This window comes from Eurypyga helias, unplaced genomic scaffold (assembly GCF_000690775.1).
Source record: "Eurypyga helias isolate BGI_N326 unplaced genomic scaffold, ASM69077v1 scaffold30606, whole genome shotgun sequence".
In the NCBI taxonomy this organism is placed as follows: domain Eukaryota; kingdom Metazoa; phylum Chordata; class Aves; order Eurypygiformes; family Eurypygidae; genus Eurypyga; species Eurypyga helias.
The window spans coordinates 31,364-49,353 of NW_010255309.1; the positions used below are offsets into that span (position 1 = coordinate 31,364).

The 17,990-nt window shown below is 38.8% G+C and overlaps 1 protein-coding gene across 1 annotated transcript in view; it reads left to right on the forward strand.

The window, feature by feature from the left end:
• Nucleotides 1–17,990, forward strand: part of SUSD5 (sushi domain containing 5) — a 40,999-nt gene that overhangs the window by 3,192 nt on the left and 19,817 nt on the right. The window contains exon 2 of the mRNA XM_010153294.1: nt 5,616–5,793. Within this exon, the coding sequence (XP_010151596.1) occupies nt 5,616–5,793 (178 nt within the window). The remainder of the gene's footprint in view (nt 1–5,615; nt 5,794–17,990) is intronic.

The following is a 17,990-nucleotide window of genomic DNA, read 5'->3' on the forward strand; positions in this document are numbered from 1 at the left end:
TGATTTGCTTTTCCTTGATTTGCTTTGTACCTTTTGTTTATTTGGGGTTTTTTTGGTAAAGAAAAGGAAAAAGGGATGCTTTTTCTCTTCTGCTCTCTCTGGATACTTGCATTTGAGTAGCAGGTGTCTAAGCATTTCAGGCTCCCACTTGCAAAACAGCACATATTCCTGTATGTTGCAAAAATATATGCATAAACAATTCCAACTATTTGATCCTAAAGCATGTAGTAAAAATGAAATTTAAGCTCCAACTGAATTGAGCTGAGGGGGAGCTCAAAGGTGACGTCCAACTCTTGCTATTTTTTCTGCTGATTTAATATTTTAGGCAATTTGAATTAAATAAGACATAATTCACTTTAGTTTCTCACAGAAATAAACTCTACATTCATGAACACTAAGCAGAACTGGCAATTAGGCAAATCTCTGTAATTGTACAGTTTTACTGAATCCTCCACCCTTACTAATACAATCAAAGCCATTGTTATACAAAGTCATAGAAATGGTAATTAAATTGGTCTTGAAGTACAGAAGTGACCTTCCCTTCCTCTGCTGTCTTTTACCTCAATTTGAAGTTTTTAACATTGAAGTAAAAATAAATTAGTCTCCACATTTGCACGTATTTCACCACATTTATTTTGTTAAAACTGATTAGGTTTTATCCTTTGAACTAGTAAGTATCATGTCATGAGATCAGCACACTGGGCATGCCTTTTAAAGTGCTTTAATTTTATATCATTTCTGAGAGGCATTTTTATTTCAAGGTATATTTGGCTATGCAGCTTTATGTTTCTTCCTCAAGCATGAGGCAAGTCCTGCTGATGAACTCATTTCAGTGGGCTCTGAACCATGTGGTATTCGTCAGAAGAACTTGTTTTATCTGTTACAGTATTAGAATAAATTAGCCAACATCTGTCTTCTTGGTAACCAAGAAAATTATGCTAATTCCACTGAGATTCCTAAAAGTACAAAGAACTGGGGTTTGGACTGATTTTATTTTTGAAGAGCCCCTTTTCTGTGCTTCCATATATTTGATTGTAGATGCCTCTTCAGTCTCAAAAGCATAATAAAGTCCAGTAGTTAGAAGCTGAGTTTAGCAAAATTTGAGACTGGAAATAAGGTGGAGTGAGAGTAATGAACCATTGGAACAGTTTACTGTAAAGTGTGCTGTAAATTCTCCATTACTTGGAGTCATTGAATCATGACTGGATGCCTTTTAGAAAAGACATGCTCTAGTTCAACCATGAATTTTTGGACTCGATGTTGGAATTACTGGGGGAAATCTACAGCCTAGTTATGCAGGAATTAAACAAGGTGATAAAAAGGAATCCTAGAAGCTTCGAGATCTATGCTTCTGTGGGTATGTTTTCAATCAGAATATATTGGAGTACTTTTAAATAAAAGCTGTGTTCAGCTATTGCTTGTTTACAAAGACTTATTGCCAAATGATTACAAAAATTATTATTTTATCAATATATCAAAATATAATCAATAATTTCTAATATTAATGATCAGATTATGATAGAGGCTAGCAATATGATATAGGTTAGTTATTAAAGACTCTCTTTGGTTTCAAGTGTGAATTTTTCTCCAGAATGATGAATCCGTCTCTTAATTAACAGTTGGAATAATTATGTCTTATAATTAACATCTTACCATTGAAGTTAAAACTATTCCACTGGTTTCAGAGTGGAACCTGAAGAAACTCACTGTGACAAGGCCATTTTTCATTCTGAACCTGCTAACTCAAGATGTTCATTAAGCCGTGTGAGAAATGCACAGATTTTTACCTTGATCTTGAAACCAAAGAGACAGGCTTTGTTTGAAAAGGCTTCAGAGAAGTATGTAGGGTTTTGGGAACAAATTTCCACACCACTTGTCTCATCATCATATTATGGGAAACAAATATTATGGGACAGAAATGAAGGTAGAGAGTTGAGAGGGAGCTCAAATATGGTGGGTGTTCAAAGATGCCACAACCAAACACATACTACATGCCTCACAAATAATCACAAAGACATTATCCTTAATCCTGTGCCTTATGGAAATATGTAACAGCCTCATATTTAAAAATTCGTATTTTAAACAGAATGATAGTACATCTCCAGATATTATCTCAGACAAAACTACTCCAAACTGTCATAAAGTGCTAGAGAGAAAGGGGATACTATTTGAATTTTTCACAACCTCAGTACCAAAATTGTGATATCATCAGGCAAACCTTTTTAAAAAACTTTTCATTACAACTAGCAGTGATAAAAATTTTACAAATATTTAACCAGGACCCTTTGATCCCAAGCTTTAACATGATACCACTTTTGTGATTAAAAGTGAGAAAAAATCAACACATCAATACCTCAGGCGTGTTAGCCATGCCACCATAGGTGTAGAAATAATTTCTGGTGTTGTATTCTTATTTATATAAGGGTATTCTTTTGTATTTTCCTATTATCATGCTAGCATGTCTCCTATATTTTTTCCTGTAAATGCTTCTCAGTAATGTGGCAGCTCAGGATGCTGAGCATCTCGTTGTCCCACTGGTAAAGCATCAGATAAGTGAACGTTACTTGCTATTATATTTTCTGAGTAAGAAATTAGACAAAACAGAGGGCACAAGTTAAAAACTGGGCAGAGGGCCGTATTACTTCTAAAGCTTTGGAGAAGATTCCAGGTCAGTCTGGTAAGCAGGGAAACCTTCGTTATCCACTTCTGGCTAACCAGGATTTCCTCTAAAGCAGTTCACTATAATTTTCCCAACCAGTAAATCCCTCCTAGGTTACTCTGAAACCTATTTGTCTACATAATTTGGATATCCCAGATACCTTTCTTAAGGACAGAATTCTATTTTGAACCAGCATCTTCATAGTTTATAGTAAAAAGTTAATTTATCTTAAGTACTAGCAAACAGTAGTTAAGAAAAGCTGTCTTGGCCTTAGTCATCATATCATAGAATCACAGAATGGTTTGGGTTGGAAGGGACCTTAAAGCCCATCCAGTCCCAACCCCCCTGCCATGGTCAGGGACACCTTCCACTAGACCAGGTTGCTCCAAGCCTCATCCAGCCTGGCCTTGAACACTTCCAGGGATGGGGCATCCACAGCTTCTCTGGGCAACCTGTCCCAGTGCCTCCCCACCTTCCCCGGGAAGAACTTCTTCCTGATATCCAATCTAAACCTCCCCACTTTCAATTTAAACCCATTCCCCCTTGTCCTGTCACTACAGACCCTTGTAAAAAGTCCCCCCCCAGCTTCCTTGTAGCCCCCCCAGGCACTGGAAGGTGCTATAAGGGCTCCTCGGAGCCTTCTCTTCTCCAGGCTGAACAAGCCCAACTCTCTCAGCCTGTCCCCATAGCAGAGGGGCTCCAGCCCTCGGAGCATCTTCGTGGCCTCCTCTGGACTCGCTCCAACCAGTCTATATCCTTCTGATGCTGAGGGCTCCACAGCTGGACGCAGCACTCCAGGTGGGGTCTCACAAGAGCAGAGCAGAGGGGGAGAATCCCCTCCCTCGACCTGCTGGCCACACAGGCCACACAGGCTGGAAATTAGGGTTCATTGCCATGTCAAATTAAAATTTATGATTTAAGTCAGATGCCACACAAACTTGCCTTATATGTCTCTGATGATGCATCTCAATCCTGACAGCCAATTTGTGAAATGTAGAATGTGGACAAGTTTTTATTTGGGACAAAGCTTCAGTAAAGCATTGCATTTAACCCCTGCTTCCCTTTACTAATGAAAGTTAATCCACAATTTAGGAATAGTTGTTTAAAACTGTTATCTTTCTGTTTGTATTATCTGTCTCCCTACCCCATGCGTACTTCACTACGCCTATTCATGGCTTTGGAAACAACAGCCTACGTTAGAGTCATGTGCATTATTTGTGGCATTTTGGAAAGAATCTTGAGGTTTTGGTACTCAGGACTGTAGAGGCTTGCTTTTTTCACATGTCCTGTGTAAACTCTGCAGTTCTATTTACAATTCATGGTATTGATTACAGTTGAGAAGCAAGAGACTATGTAATCTAGTGGTTTGGACACTTTGGGGTTGCATTCCTTGGTCAACTACTGTTAACTGTGTGAGAAAATCACTCAGCCTACTCTGAATTCCTTTGCCTTCTCATCGCTGCTTTTCCTGCTTATTTAATTTGCTATCTGCCCAAGTCAGGACAGCTTCTTACTGTGCACATATGGAATTCCCACCAAAGGAGTGATCTTTGTCAGGATCCATCGGTGCTTGCTAGCTAATGTAAGCACAAATGACTCATTTACCTGAAAGAAACTTTACATTTTCTTCTGGAAGGGCTATAATCTTGCCGTTGGTTAAACTGTGCACAGGTGAGAATAGAAAGCTGCCAGGTCCAGAGCTGCTTTGTATCAGTTCCACATATTCAGGATGAGATCAATATTTATCAATTTGCTAAAACAGTATGTGGTGGGGTGGCTCTTGATACACAAGCCAGCTGAACCAGTCTGAGGGATTCCCGGTGTTGGTCAATATGCCCTGTGAGTGTGAAGCTACATAGTGAACCCTCAGGATGTGCTGGAAGCTGTGCATGTAACCACTCCCACTCATCTGCTCTTGAAGTAAGACAGATGTGTTTCCAGGCATTTGCTGAATGAACAGTGCTGAAAAGTTGTCTTCCTGCACCTGCAAGCAACCTGAATTTGTACCTTTGAAATTTAGAAGGTATTCTGAGGGATGTTATCTTCAAAAGGAAGGCACTTTTGGCTATTTAAATATCAGCACTGTAAACTGTCTCATTGTTTTTTGTTGGTTTTTTTTTCCTTTTTTTTTTTTTCTGGAGACATCCAGCTCAAGTGTTTATTCTATAACCCAGTAATTTCTCAAGCCTTATTGCCAAAACCCCAACTGCCCTGCTACCAGCTGCCAAAACCTCTAACTTTCACCCTTGCAGCTTTCACAGTGTTAAATAAATTAAAGTAAAATAAACTGAAAATAAAAATAAAACGAGAATTGTTATGCTAAATATGTTCCCATGCTCATTCAAAAAAGCCTTCCATTAAGAAAAAAATTCCCTTTGTCTTTCCAGAAAGATATGAAAATAAAGTGGTTTTGCAGCAGCATTTAGCACAAATTGCCATGGAATTTAATAATTTTGATTTTAGAGAATAACTATAAATCTATTTGTGATGTGGAAGAGTGAGTTGCAATACTGGCTTTTAGATTTCTGCTTAGTTTATAGGTGTAGATGTTATAAAGGTAACTGTAGTATGCCCCGTAATGAATTCCAGCGTTACAGCCTACAGGAGATGTGTGGACTCTTGACGCTGTACGTGCACGTGAGAAAGTGGTGTCCTTCCTCTCTTTAGATTTTAAGCACAGACCTGTATAGACAAGACAAGTTTCTCATAAGGGGTGGGAATGAATAGGGGCTTAGCCAAACTTGCTTTTCTGTTGCTGAACAAATCTAAAAGAAAAGCTAAGACAAGGGTGTTTACAGAGTTGGTAAAACTACACTTTCTAAGAAGTAGGCTGAGCATTAAAATGAACTTAGTAAAAGCAAGAGGACTTTTTTTGGTGATAATTTGCAATATTTTTGTTGAATATGTATTGAATACAATGTCATGACGAGTGACATGTCCTTTCTTGGTGCTGCAGGGAAAGTGTTTGCACTTGAGTCCAAGAACAACTCTCAGGGTCTGGATTTAGCTGAAGCTGAGAAAGCTTGTGTTGACCTGAGTGCTCACTTAGCAACTGCAGAAGAACTGAAAAGGGCTGTTCTGGACTGTTCTTTCGCTGGCTGCACCACGGGATGGCTCGCTGGTGGCTCCACCGGGTAAGGACAACAGCATAACCCTTCCTGGGAAGTATGAATGACAGTTCTTGAGCAAGTTTTTCTCCTTGACTAAGAATATTACTCAAAAACACGTGCCGCAATCGAAGCACCATGATGTACAGCTAAATATTCCACTCTCCTCACTAAATCAATTTTTTACAGCTATTATTGCAGGGACACAAATATTTTTCAGTCTCAGATAACATATTTCACAGATCTGAAGTGATTCCCTCTTCCTCTTTTCTTCGTGCTTCCTTTCCACCTGGCCTATGGAGGGATGCTGAGCCCTAAAAGAGTTTGCAGGCTGTGGCCACTGAGGTCAGTTTGCTGAGCTTCTCATGGAAACCACCTATCTGTCTCAGGTAGTTGCACATGTCTGAGCAGACAATAGCCACGTTCAAATAGGAATGACTTTAGGTGTACTTACATAGGATAATGCACACGTGGTGGAGTGTTTGTTGCAAAAACTCTTCACAGCATGTCTCAGGTGCAGGTAGACGGGCTTCGTATTTGACAAAGAGACCAAATAATAGAAAAATCAATTTAAAAAAAGCAAAATGGAGGAGCTGAGGAGCATTTGTTGAGCAACAACAAATGTTTGTTTTCACTGAACCTGGGACCATGCAGGAATTTCCCAGCATGAGTGGATCTGAAGCCCCTTCTTTCTTGAGTCCTTCCTTCAGCAGGCTTACCAGCCACAGCCTGAGTGTAATACGTATATTCATTCCCTTGAGGTGCTTTGCAAAGTTCTCATGAGTTAGAGGGTAATATCTAACCAGCTGTCGATGTTCAACGGTGATAAAGTTTTGGTTTATCCAGACATTTTTTCTACGTTCCCAAACTTTATTGTATTATTGGATTTTGTGACACTTACCAGCCATTTAAGTAAGCATTATGGATTATGTATTTTTAATGATAAAGTTACCAAAGGACAGGAAATTACTACTATTAATGGAAGGAGATATTTAAAAAACTTCAAGCAAAAGAAACTAGTTCTAGCGATCCTTTTATTTTTTTTTTTCCCCAGGTGGAAGATTGAAAAAGTATTTGTATGTACTTTTGGTCATTAAACAAAAATCCAGAAATCTCTAAGGATATAATAAGACAGTGGTCTAAACCCTAAAAATTTTTTTCCTAAGCTGGTTGCTGGGATGTCATGGAGGCTGAAGAGCCAGGAAACCTACCCATCTCTAAGAAGTGTGTGCAAATTTATTGAACTGGTTCTTTTATACAGCCTCTGTGTTATGGAAGGAGTGCTGATGGGTAGAAGAAACCCTCCTTTTTTTATCTAAGCAATACCAATAGTTAGTCCTGAAACATCCTCAATTAATTACTGCAGGCACTGGAGCTACGACTGTTAATAGACCAGTTGTGGACATATCCCTGAATATCTTCAATATCAAAATTGGGTACAGTGACAGTATTGTACATCACACACCATGGTGGGAATGTAGACATCATCATACTGATGGAAGGAAAGGAAGGTCTTTCATCCCTTCCAACTTTCCATACACCATTCCTTCAATAAAACTGTCCTTAATATGAAGTCTCTAAAATAGTTATCAGAAATGACATTATGGGAGGGCATCAGAATGCCATTGCTGTGCAGTCAGCACATCTGACCTTCACTGGGGAGCTTCACCAGAGACAACAGTTCTTCAGAGCTAGAGTTTGATACTCTCTTCTCTAGGACTATTTTACCTATGGCTGGTCAAGCACCAGAATGTATGTTACTTGGTTCGCTGAACTGTTTTTGACTCTGGGGAAAACCAGGAAATGTATAATGCCTAAAAAGACTACACCAATTTCACTGTTAGTTAGTGCAGCTCTGGAGAAGGAAATGAGCAGTCGAGTGCAAGGTACGCAAATAAGACAAAGTTATTCAAGTTGGACAAGCTCAAGCAGAGCATAAGGGTTTTCAGAGGGATTTAGATGAATGGGCAAAATGACAACAAATGGAGTTCGATGATAATACGCACAGGAGGAATATGCAATATACTTAAAAATATCTTAGATGGTTCTGATCTACCTCTGTGAACCCAGGAAAGGTATGAGGATATCACTATGGACAGCACAAAGAAAACCTCTGTCAATCTGCAGCTGTAGTAAAAACAAACAAACAAACAAGTTGCTGGAGTGCTTATGGAACGGAATCAAGAATATGAAGTACATATATGTGTATATATATATACATGCACACATATAGGTCAGTGTAACAACCTCCTTTGGAATATTATATGTAATACTGTTAACACACTACCTTAAGAAAGGTACAAAAACAGGCTCTAAAAAGGGCCTAAGAATTATTAAAGGCATGGAAAAGCTACTAAGAAGAGACTTAAAATGTTTTACTAAATTAATTAGTTAATTTTAAAAATAAATCTCTGGGTACTTATTCAATATCTTGGGGATTCACTTGATAAATGGAAATGTGATAGCAAGGATGAAGATAGCTGGTAAACAGAAAAACCCCAATCCACTCTCTCCTCAACCGATTTAACATGGAGAGGGGATAGCAGGCTTCACAGCACGCTTGGAAAGGTACAGAACTGGGGAAAATTATTTCCAAAATAAAGGACTGCTCACTGTTATTCATCCTGATAGACCTCCACATCTTCTAATGTGATGGCATGGCCTGGGAGACAAGTGACCTCCCCATGTTTGCTGGGTCCAAAACCCTTCAGGACTTCATAGGTTGGCTCTAAACCTTGGGATTCCTCCCAGCAGCTGACTGGCATCTGGTGCAGATCACAGAGCTTTAGTCTAATATTCTTCCATATCCTCTGGGACTATGTATATCAGAAAGGAGATGAATAGAAGGGAACGGGTTCCTAATTTCAGGAAGAATGCAGTTTGTTTTATTTATTTGGTTCCTGGAAAGTACCCTAATCTTTCCCCCAAGGAAAATGGATTAGACGTTGGCAGTAGAAGTAAACACAAACAAACAATGTGAGTGAAGTCATAGTGCTGCAGGTTTTCCAACACACTTCAGTCCTCCTTCCACCGCATAGACTGAAAACCGAACATGAGCTCTAGCAGAGATGTAAGGACTTTTTCTCCTCTAGATCTGTTTTCGAGGCTTTACACAAGGCAGTGACTTGTTCACTTCTGATAGCTACTTTATGGTCTTAGTGATAAATTACAATCATACTCCTAGTAAATATATCCATCACTGTTGGCTGTTGTGTCATTATTATTATTTTTATAGCCAAATCAGGGCCTGGAAGCCTGTGGGGGTTTATCCTGTTATGACTGAGGCATATCACTGAGTCAGCTAGGACCTGTTTATACTGACCACTCTCTGGGCTGTACCTCTTACATGGGCAAAGATGACATTTTGGTCTGAAGAACTGGCCCTCTTTGGGTAATGGTCAAATTTCTCATGACCTGTATGTAAATATTGATCCATATGTAAGTATGCAAAGATTTTGGGATTATAATGGTATGTCCTCTGTTGTATCCAACCAGGTTGTTGCAGTCCAGCTCACTCCAACCTACTTCTTACTGACCCACAGCAGTGACAGTTGTCTCCTCAGCTGTGCTGGTAGAGGTGCTCATCTCTTGTCTATTGTAAGCCAGAATTGAGCAGAGTGGGCAACCAGCTCCCAGTTAGGGTGTTAAAACCCACCATTTTGCAGAATGCTGCCAGTGGAAGAAGACACCAACCTACTGGTGGAGATGTTCACCTTGTGTTCTCTAACCCACGGCAGTCCCTGCAAACTGGGCTAGTCCAAGCAGCAGGTCTCGACAAATATGATTCACTTCAACTGATGTAGGATAGAAATTGCCTAAACAACTAATTCCCTGCCAGCAAATCCAAAGAGATAGTAAACTTCATAGTGTTGTGGTTTGAGCAGCTTGGGTCAGAGCCTTTTTCACAAGCATAAGATGTTTTTGTCTTCCGCTTCCCCTTGTTCAGAACAACCAAATTCATAGTTCAGGCCTGTTGCTGGCAGGTCCAAAGGCTTGGAAACTTTCAGAGAAGAGTCACTGACAACTAGAAAGAAGTAAGAAGATAAGGGGTAACTTCTTTTAACAGCCCAGAAGTAAACCATTTACAAGTCAGTCCCGAAATGTGTAACTTATAAAGCATTACACATTGTTACATTTCAGGTAATGAAATATCGTTAGTCAGGTCTTGTTTGTCAGATAAGCCCTAATAGCTATTTATACTAAAATGACACTCTTACAACTAATTTGCATGTCAGACAATGAGTCAGTAAAACCAGCAAGCGATCTGCCAGAGTATAAATGAAAAAAAGGTGCTAGTGTTCTTTGGAGGCCTCTCACTGCTGTCTTTTGAATTCAGATGTCATACTGGCAAACGCTGTGTCAGGTCCTCCAGCACGTGTTCTGTAGCGTCTTATGTTCATTTCTGGGGTTTTTGAAATTTGGAAAATGAACATGACACAATTTGTCTTGTGATCAGCCCTGTGCACACATGAGTAGAAAGCAGCAATTTATTTTAGAAATTGTAAACATCTTCAACAGCTTCTATTAAGATTATTCATAGCAAATTTACTCATTTCCATCACTTTTCTAGGACTGAAAAGCTGAAGCTGTCCTATTCCCTATCCTGTTCCTTATTTGTCTACAAAAGAATGAAGCCATGCATCCCTTTTATAAGGCCTTTGAAGCTCTGCAAAGACTTTCTGTTCTGTAATAGACCTCCTACAGGGCTGCCAACCTGTTCCTGTGTGTGAAATTGCCCTGGGCTGGTTCCTACCCAGTCCCTGGACAATTTGTCTCAGAGAGGATAACTCTGGAGTGAGCAAGCACAGTCAGCTAGAATAAGGCTTGCTGTGGGAGTCAGAAGACTGGGGTTCTTTTCTTGGCTGACCACAGACCAGATGTTTGCTGCTATGAAAATTACTTCATCTCTATTTTTCCTTCCTTTTGTTAGCTCTTGGGGTTTTGTGCTGACTCCTATTGAATGCTTCTACAGTGTCAAACACAACAGGGCCCTCACTGCAGATGACACCAGTGGGAAATGTAATAATAAGGCTCAGAAATGACATTTCACAACACTACCTACTTCTTTTTCTGCCTGCTGCGTGGGACTTGCACAGCACCTGGCAGTAGGGTAGTAACAGCACATTTCTTGGGAAAGAAAAAAGCAATATCCAAGGAATGAAATAAGGGCTGATCGCTAACCCATGCCAGTCCTCTCGTCTGTGTGTGTAGCCCCTTGGACTTGTGGGCCTCATGAAATCTATCCAGGTGTACATGGTATAACGCATCCACTTGCTTATTTGCAGAGAAGCAGTCTTAATGATACGTCAGTTTGGCAAGCTCTCTGTTTTATTTCAAGGCTGTGCTCTGCCTGATGAGAATGCATATGAATGTGCTCTCAGATGTCTGTATGAGGTGAGTCAATTCATTCCCTTCAAAAGAAAAACCCAGACACAGCTGACAGGACATGGTCCAATTCAAAATGCTAAAATGTCTGAGGAGGTCTCGCACTCTGAAATGTCTTCATGTGACAAACTCTAGCCCCACAGCCCACAGCTGGTGTCCTGCTCTGCTAGAAGATGACTTTGTCCTCTCATTGTTTCTTGTCAGTCATCTCAGACAATCTCATACAGAGGAAAAACAGAGCAGTGGTGTTTCAGGAATGGGGATTTCTACGTGAAACTCAGTCAAGAAACTTGAGTTTAAAGTACGGACATGACCAGTTTACTCCAAGGAATGATATCACAGAGAAAAGTGGGCTTGACCCATTTTACATCAGCTTTGCAGGGATGCGAATCTTTTCATGGCACAACCTGATGGGACAGCATGAGCAAAGTATGACAGCCACAGTTCCTGTAAAACAGACAGCCCAATAAGTGAAGAATTTTTTAGAAAATGTGCTCTTCCTGAAAAAGCCTCATACAAAAGAAAATAAAATTGTGCTGTATTTTGTAGGGCAAGCACACAAAACACCACCTGCTAAAATGTAGCATGACAGAATAGCCATTTACTTAGCTGGGACTCGCACTTTTAAACTGTATTTTTACTGGGAGGGTTTTTTAAACAAACTTTGAGGGCTTTAGCAAAACTTTAGCAGACTTTGGCACAAAAGGTAGGGCTATGCTAGTGAATTTAGTTAATGCCAGAAGGCTAGAACTCATTGTTAAGACCAAGGAAAATCACAATATGGAACAGGAAGGATGGCTGACTTCAGAGATGAAGGAATAGAAATCGGGTGAAATAGAACTGTATCACGTGAAGGCTACTAGGAATTTCTGCCTTAAGCTAGCAGTTCAGCTGGAAAAGGCAGAGCAGGAGAAAGAACTGTGTGCATTCACAGAACACAGGATGGCAACGAGCCTGTCGTAAAATAAAATGACTCACATAAAATTTATGAAAAAGGGAAATGCAGTCCTCCTAAAAGACATCCAGCAGCCCTTCCAGGAGAGAGAGGGCACCACTGAAGGGCTTGAATGAGGCACTGGTGAGACATCACCTGCAACAGTGCCATGTGATTCTTGGTGTCCAGGCTCAGAAGGGATAAACTCAGACTAGGATCAGTCTAAGCAAGCACCTCTCTTATCAGGAGTGATTAAAGGTGATCAGTTTGTTTAGCCTAGCAAAATGAAGGCATGAGGGGGATATGGTTACTCTTATCAAATGAACCAGAGCAACTAATACCAGGATTTTAACTTGCCACTTAGTTCTAATGGGGTTGATTTTCTCATTTTCAAAAGAACTTAACTTTTTTTTTTTTTTTTTTTACAATCTCTCTAATGTTTAGTCCTATCTGAAAGCCTTTTGTCTGAGAACTGAGCTTCTTTTTAAATTAATGGTGCTCAGCAACTATTTTTGTGTGGCTTTTTCTTTTTTTTTCTAAGCCCATTGGTAACTAATCAATAACATCTGCAATGAAAGCCATGGATTAAATGGGAGCCCATAAAATGAAATTGGGTAAAGTCACCTTTCTCGTGACACTTGCTGCATCTTTCAGCACCCAGCTACTCCAGGCCAGGAAGCAACACGATTCTCCTCTATATGCACTAAGAATGCTCAAATTATGTGTACATAGTGATATTATAGTAAAATGGCTATATAAAATCTTTCATACTAGGCTACAGTATGAAAATCTGCATGAATGGGCCATATTTATTTAATGAACAGAGGCCTTACTATTTCAGTAGTCGTGTGTAAAATTTTAAGCACAAAAGACTGCATTTTGGTGTATATTTTTAAGAATCTAAAGGATATTGGTTCTGCCTTGGTAAGACCTCCTTTTGACATTTCCAGTGGCAGTACTGCTGTTGGAATGTCTTCATGTCACACTTAGCAGCTGCTTTCTTTGGGTCGAATCCAGCCAAAATTAGCCTCTATAGTTCCCAGTCAATGGACTTTCCAAAGCCCACCTGTGCTCTCCTTCATGACTTTTCAGGGAAATTTTCTTCCCTTCAGTAATCGTGAACATGTCATTTATATTTTATTCCTCATCAGAGCCAGCTTTATAATTTGCAGTTTCCCAAACTACAGAAGGGAAAGACTAAGAATAAAAATGCTCTAGTTTGGCTTCCAGACCATTGATTTTTTTTCTCTCACCTAGTTACTGAAACACAAGCGGTAAAGCTGACCCATGAAAACAAAATTAGCACAGGACATTAAAGATTTATCTTGACTAAGAAGAGTGATGAAGTTTTTAACTTTCTAATTAGGGGAAGGTTTGTTTCAGTTATATTCTCTTATGAACCGGACTTTCACACAGCCTCAACTAACACATTGTTGATGTTCTTCTGAGTTGAATATATTCGTATGCGAGTTCCTACTACCATGAATAAATGTCATAAGCCCATTCTGACTCAGTTTGGTAAATTTATTGACTAAGACTACAAAACATACCTTCAGTTGGCAGGTAAAGTAGTGACTACAAAACACCCCAGTCCCACCTACTGGTTTCTTTGTGGATGGATCATGCTATGTCATATAAACTTGAAACTTGTAGTTTTCAGGTATTACAAAATTGCTCTGTAATTATCTTAGAAAGTAGAAGTATCAGTGGATACTACTATAAAAAGAATTTATGATTTATATAAAAATATTATGTGTTTATTATATATATTTATTATTCATGCATATATACAATATATAAAATCAAGTGTCATTATCATGGCTCAAGAATATCATTATGATATATTTAATAATATATATTGCATAATGGTACACTGTGGGATATTGTGAAATAAATGCTATACATGCAGATTTTTCTGCTGTTTCCTTCTTAGAATGGAGGAATTAGGAGAAGTTCAAAATATCCCTATTTTTGTTTAGTTAATAGATTAGGAAAACTTTAACCAGTGCAAGAGTAAGTGGAAGGCTCCTAGAAGTGTAGTCCATACCTTATTGTGCTATATATTAAATTTTCTCCTTATGCAAACACATGATAAATGCAATACCTGGGTCGTGACCCAGGAAAACAATGATTAGCTTGGCCAACCTCTGATTTTTTTATCAGGATAGGTACAGGGGAAAGACTCTTGTTTTTAGTTAGATGAATTGTAGAGCAGAAATCAAGCTGAGGTTCAACACAGCACAGAGCCTCTGTGGTTTCTTGTTTTCTCACTTGAGGTGAGTAGAGGCTTCATGAAGCAGGTTGTCCTAGGCTGGATAGCAGTGGACAGAAGATTCTCAGTAACTTTCGGTTGTCTTGTCAAGAAATCAAAGGAAACACCGTCAGTCACCCTCCCACTTTCCATCAGAGAGCAGGGTCTGTTTTCAACACCACTAAATACCTCCTTTCCCTTACTGATTACTGATTTTTTACCTTACTGATAGTATATGGTAATTAATGCTGTCTCTAGCAATAATATGTGTGATTGATTTTTATGGTTTGATTGTGAGGGAGAGTTTTCCAGAGCTCATGGCAGTGTAACTAATTTTCAGGGATGCATGGATGTTTCAAGCAGATATGTATTAAATACAGAGGATTATTATGGACGATCTGCAGTCTGAACTCAGTATGTTCCCTCTGAGCATGTCTACTTTCACAAGAGGTCTCCACAGGAGGGAAAATAAGATTGCATCTGTGTATTAAATACAAGGTACAAAATCACGAATTCCACTGCTCCAAGCATCAGATTATAATGTACCCTAAAAGGATGAGTAATGAGCAAGCCTGTGTAAGTTTAAGTGCAATTATTCCATGAAAGTAGCAATAAATAGAATTAAAGTTCCTTGCATGACTACGTTCTTCTAAATGGCTGGGGAGGTGGCTGTATCCCTAAAAAACTATAAACTCTGTGGCCTTCTCTCCAACCATGATCCTTGCCCTTGTGCAACAATTCAAAATAGTAAAAAACCTAACTGTGCAATACATTTCTACAACCTCTCAGCAGGGTGCTGGAAAGAGTAGGAAAAATGTATGATTGTTTGTTTCTTATTCCAGCATGGCAATGCTGCTGCTGAAAGATATTAAAATACATTGAATGCTGAATTTATAGCTGCTTTTTTGTCCTCAAATGAAAAATGTAATAAAGTTAAAAGCATCAAAACCTGCCTTTCAGAACTGAGACAAGAGAGTACCTATGTATTTAATCTATAATTATAGATGAAAACCTAGCATTTTAGGATTTAGGGAAACATATACCCAGCCTGAAGAACTCAGACAAAAGAGGCTGTTGTTGAACATTTTTAGTCATACCTGGAGTCCTACTGACTGCAAAGAGATTATTGCTATGCCAAAGGCGCTGCAGGTCGGATCGCTAGACCCACTACTGAGAAATGCTGAGCACTCTGGAAGCTCCTTTCAGGAGCAGTAATAACAGCTTACTGAAGATGTTTAAAGTATGCAGGATTGAGCTTACGGTGGGAAACTACTGACAGAGAAGGAGGAATGGGAAAGATGAAATAGATTTTCCTTTTTTTCCCCCTTCTATTTTTTGTATGCTTACAAGACATGGCTTCTTTCATCTCAGAAGAATTATGTTAGAATGTTTGTAGTTTTAATCAGATCAATTTCAATATGAAACAAGTCCAAATTAGAGTTCTATGTAAAAGATTAGGGTCTGGTCTGTTGTAGGAAAAAAAGAAATAGGCAGAAAAAGCAAATTTTAAACTTCATGTGGGAAAAGTTCAGTGAGAAATATGTTATAAAAATCTTAATGTCATTTAAAGCCTTCTTTTATATATAAAGTTAAAACTATATGCAAGACACACCTTTGTAAGTTTGGTCTCATTGGGTAGCAGCTAAGAAATGCTCTTAAAATTAATTAACTAATCAGTATATTCTATCAATCAACAACAAACTTGTAATTCACTGTACAGTACTTAAAAAAAAAAAAACCACACCCAAAAACCTCCTTGCTCTTCCACAATCTTACACATGATTATCCTGTTTTGGAGATGACCTGAATATACCAAGGATGTGTCACCCACGGATAACTTTTTCTCCTCGTGAAGAAATGATAAAGAAATTACAGTGCTTTGAGCAGAAGCAAAATATATTGGCTAGAAACTGGAATTAGAAAGCAGAAAAATCAAGATAAGATTTTCAAAAGTGGCTTCCAAGTATCATGAATTTTATTCCTTGATTGAGCATAGACAGGAATGTAGCTTGGTTTTCAGCGACCACAATTTTATGATGGCAACAATCTTCAAAACTGTTGTGGGTTTGGATTTTTTTTTTTTTTTAAAGAGAGTTTGAAGTCTGAAGTACACAATTGCAGGTAAAAGGCACAAATTTTTAAAAACATGTCAGTATCTGTCTACTCAGTGTTGTAGGGCATAACTGATCCCAGTACCTAAGTGAGTGAGCAATTATTGGAAAGACTAAGCTTGGTAAGTCACTTTTTGAAGGGGGATATAATTGTTTCATTCGCTTGGGCCTTGTAAGACCTAGTGGAACAATACATAAATACATGCAAAAGTTTTCTAATTGATGGCCTGATTCTCCCAGTCGTCTGAACTCATTTTGGCAGATCAAGTCACAGTTTTCCAGATGCCTGTTTACTGACTTAGAGGACTCAGACTTCAAATACATTAAATTTTAAGAGAACTCGTATGGACAATATTGTTCTTCAGGTGACCCCCAGAAAAATCAAGGGTTGTTTTCCTTACAAAAGAAACATATTTGATTTGAAATTGTAAAGGGACTTTCACTAGGGGATGACCTCACACAGTTTTCCAGAGCAGAAGTGTGGTAGGAACCGTTCTGGCACATACGCGTGACCACCACCATATGTCTTGCTTCATGTTGCTTTTGTTTGTTTACATTAAAAGAACATTGAAGTTGCGTATTTAACAGCTCAAAAGCTAACACATGCCAGAATTACCGTTGCCTTTACAATTGTAATTCACTCCACCTGTGTAAACCTATTGTTATGTAGTATTTAAGTGCGTGATTCAATACTGGGTTTCCAGTGGATCTTTTCCACCCTCAGTGAATGGGCGGTTAGTCAACATTTATCTTATTCTTCAAACTGACTGTTGGACTGATGGCAAAATTATTCCAACCATGGCAGAATACAAAATGATAGATTGTCTTCCACTGGAAAGATTCCTCTGTGGAAAGCATTTTTGTCTTGCTTTCACTAGAATAGCTGACCATGCAACACTTCTACAAACCTGCTGTCCACAAAAAATAAAACCCACACCATTAATATACAGCTGCAAAAATGTGGGCTGAATTCACTTTCCCAGCCTTTGTAACCTTCAGTGTAACAGTAAAACCAGTGTCTTCTATAACAAACTGTCTTTTATTTGTTAGTTTTAAGCAGCCAGTACAGCTGAGAGAAGAGATAATTAGTAATCTCTTCCTTTATGTTCAGCATCTAGAGAGTTGTAAAACCAAATACAGATTTATTACCTTTGCTCAAGCCTATGAAGGGCAACAGGATGGATTAGGTACTGCTGAGTACCAAGACAAAAGAAATGGAGTTTACACAGAGATGTGGAATTATGTAAAAAAAAAAGAGCAGCTTTTTAATCAAAAAACTCCAGTCAAATTTTCTGAGCTGTCTGTGTTCACTTTTGAGCAGTTAAATATGCAACCTTAATGTCCTTTTAATGTAAAATGCTAATGATTTATAATCTTTCAGACCAAATCTTGAGCATTCTGATAGCTTTTGTCCAGGTGCCATTGGTGGGAATATGTATTACTGGAATGTGAGTGCACAGTGTGGCTTTAAACATGTTGGGACTTGGTCTGATGTTGAGAGGTATTACAGAATATAATAAGATAAACATTCTCTATTGCTTCC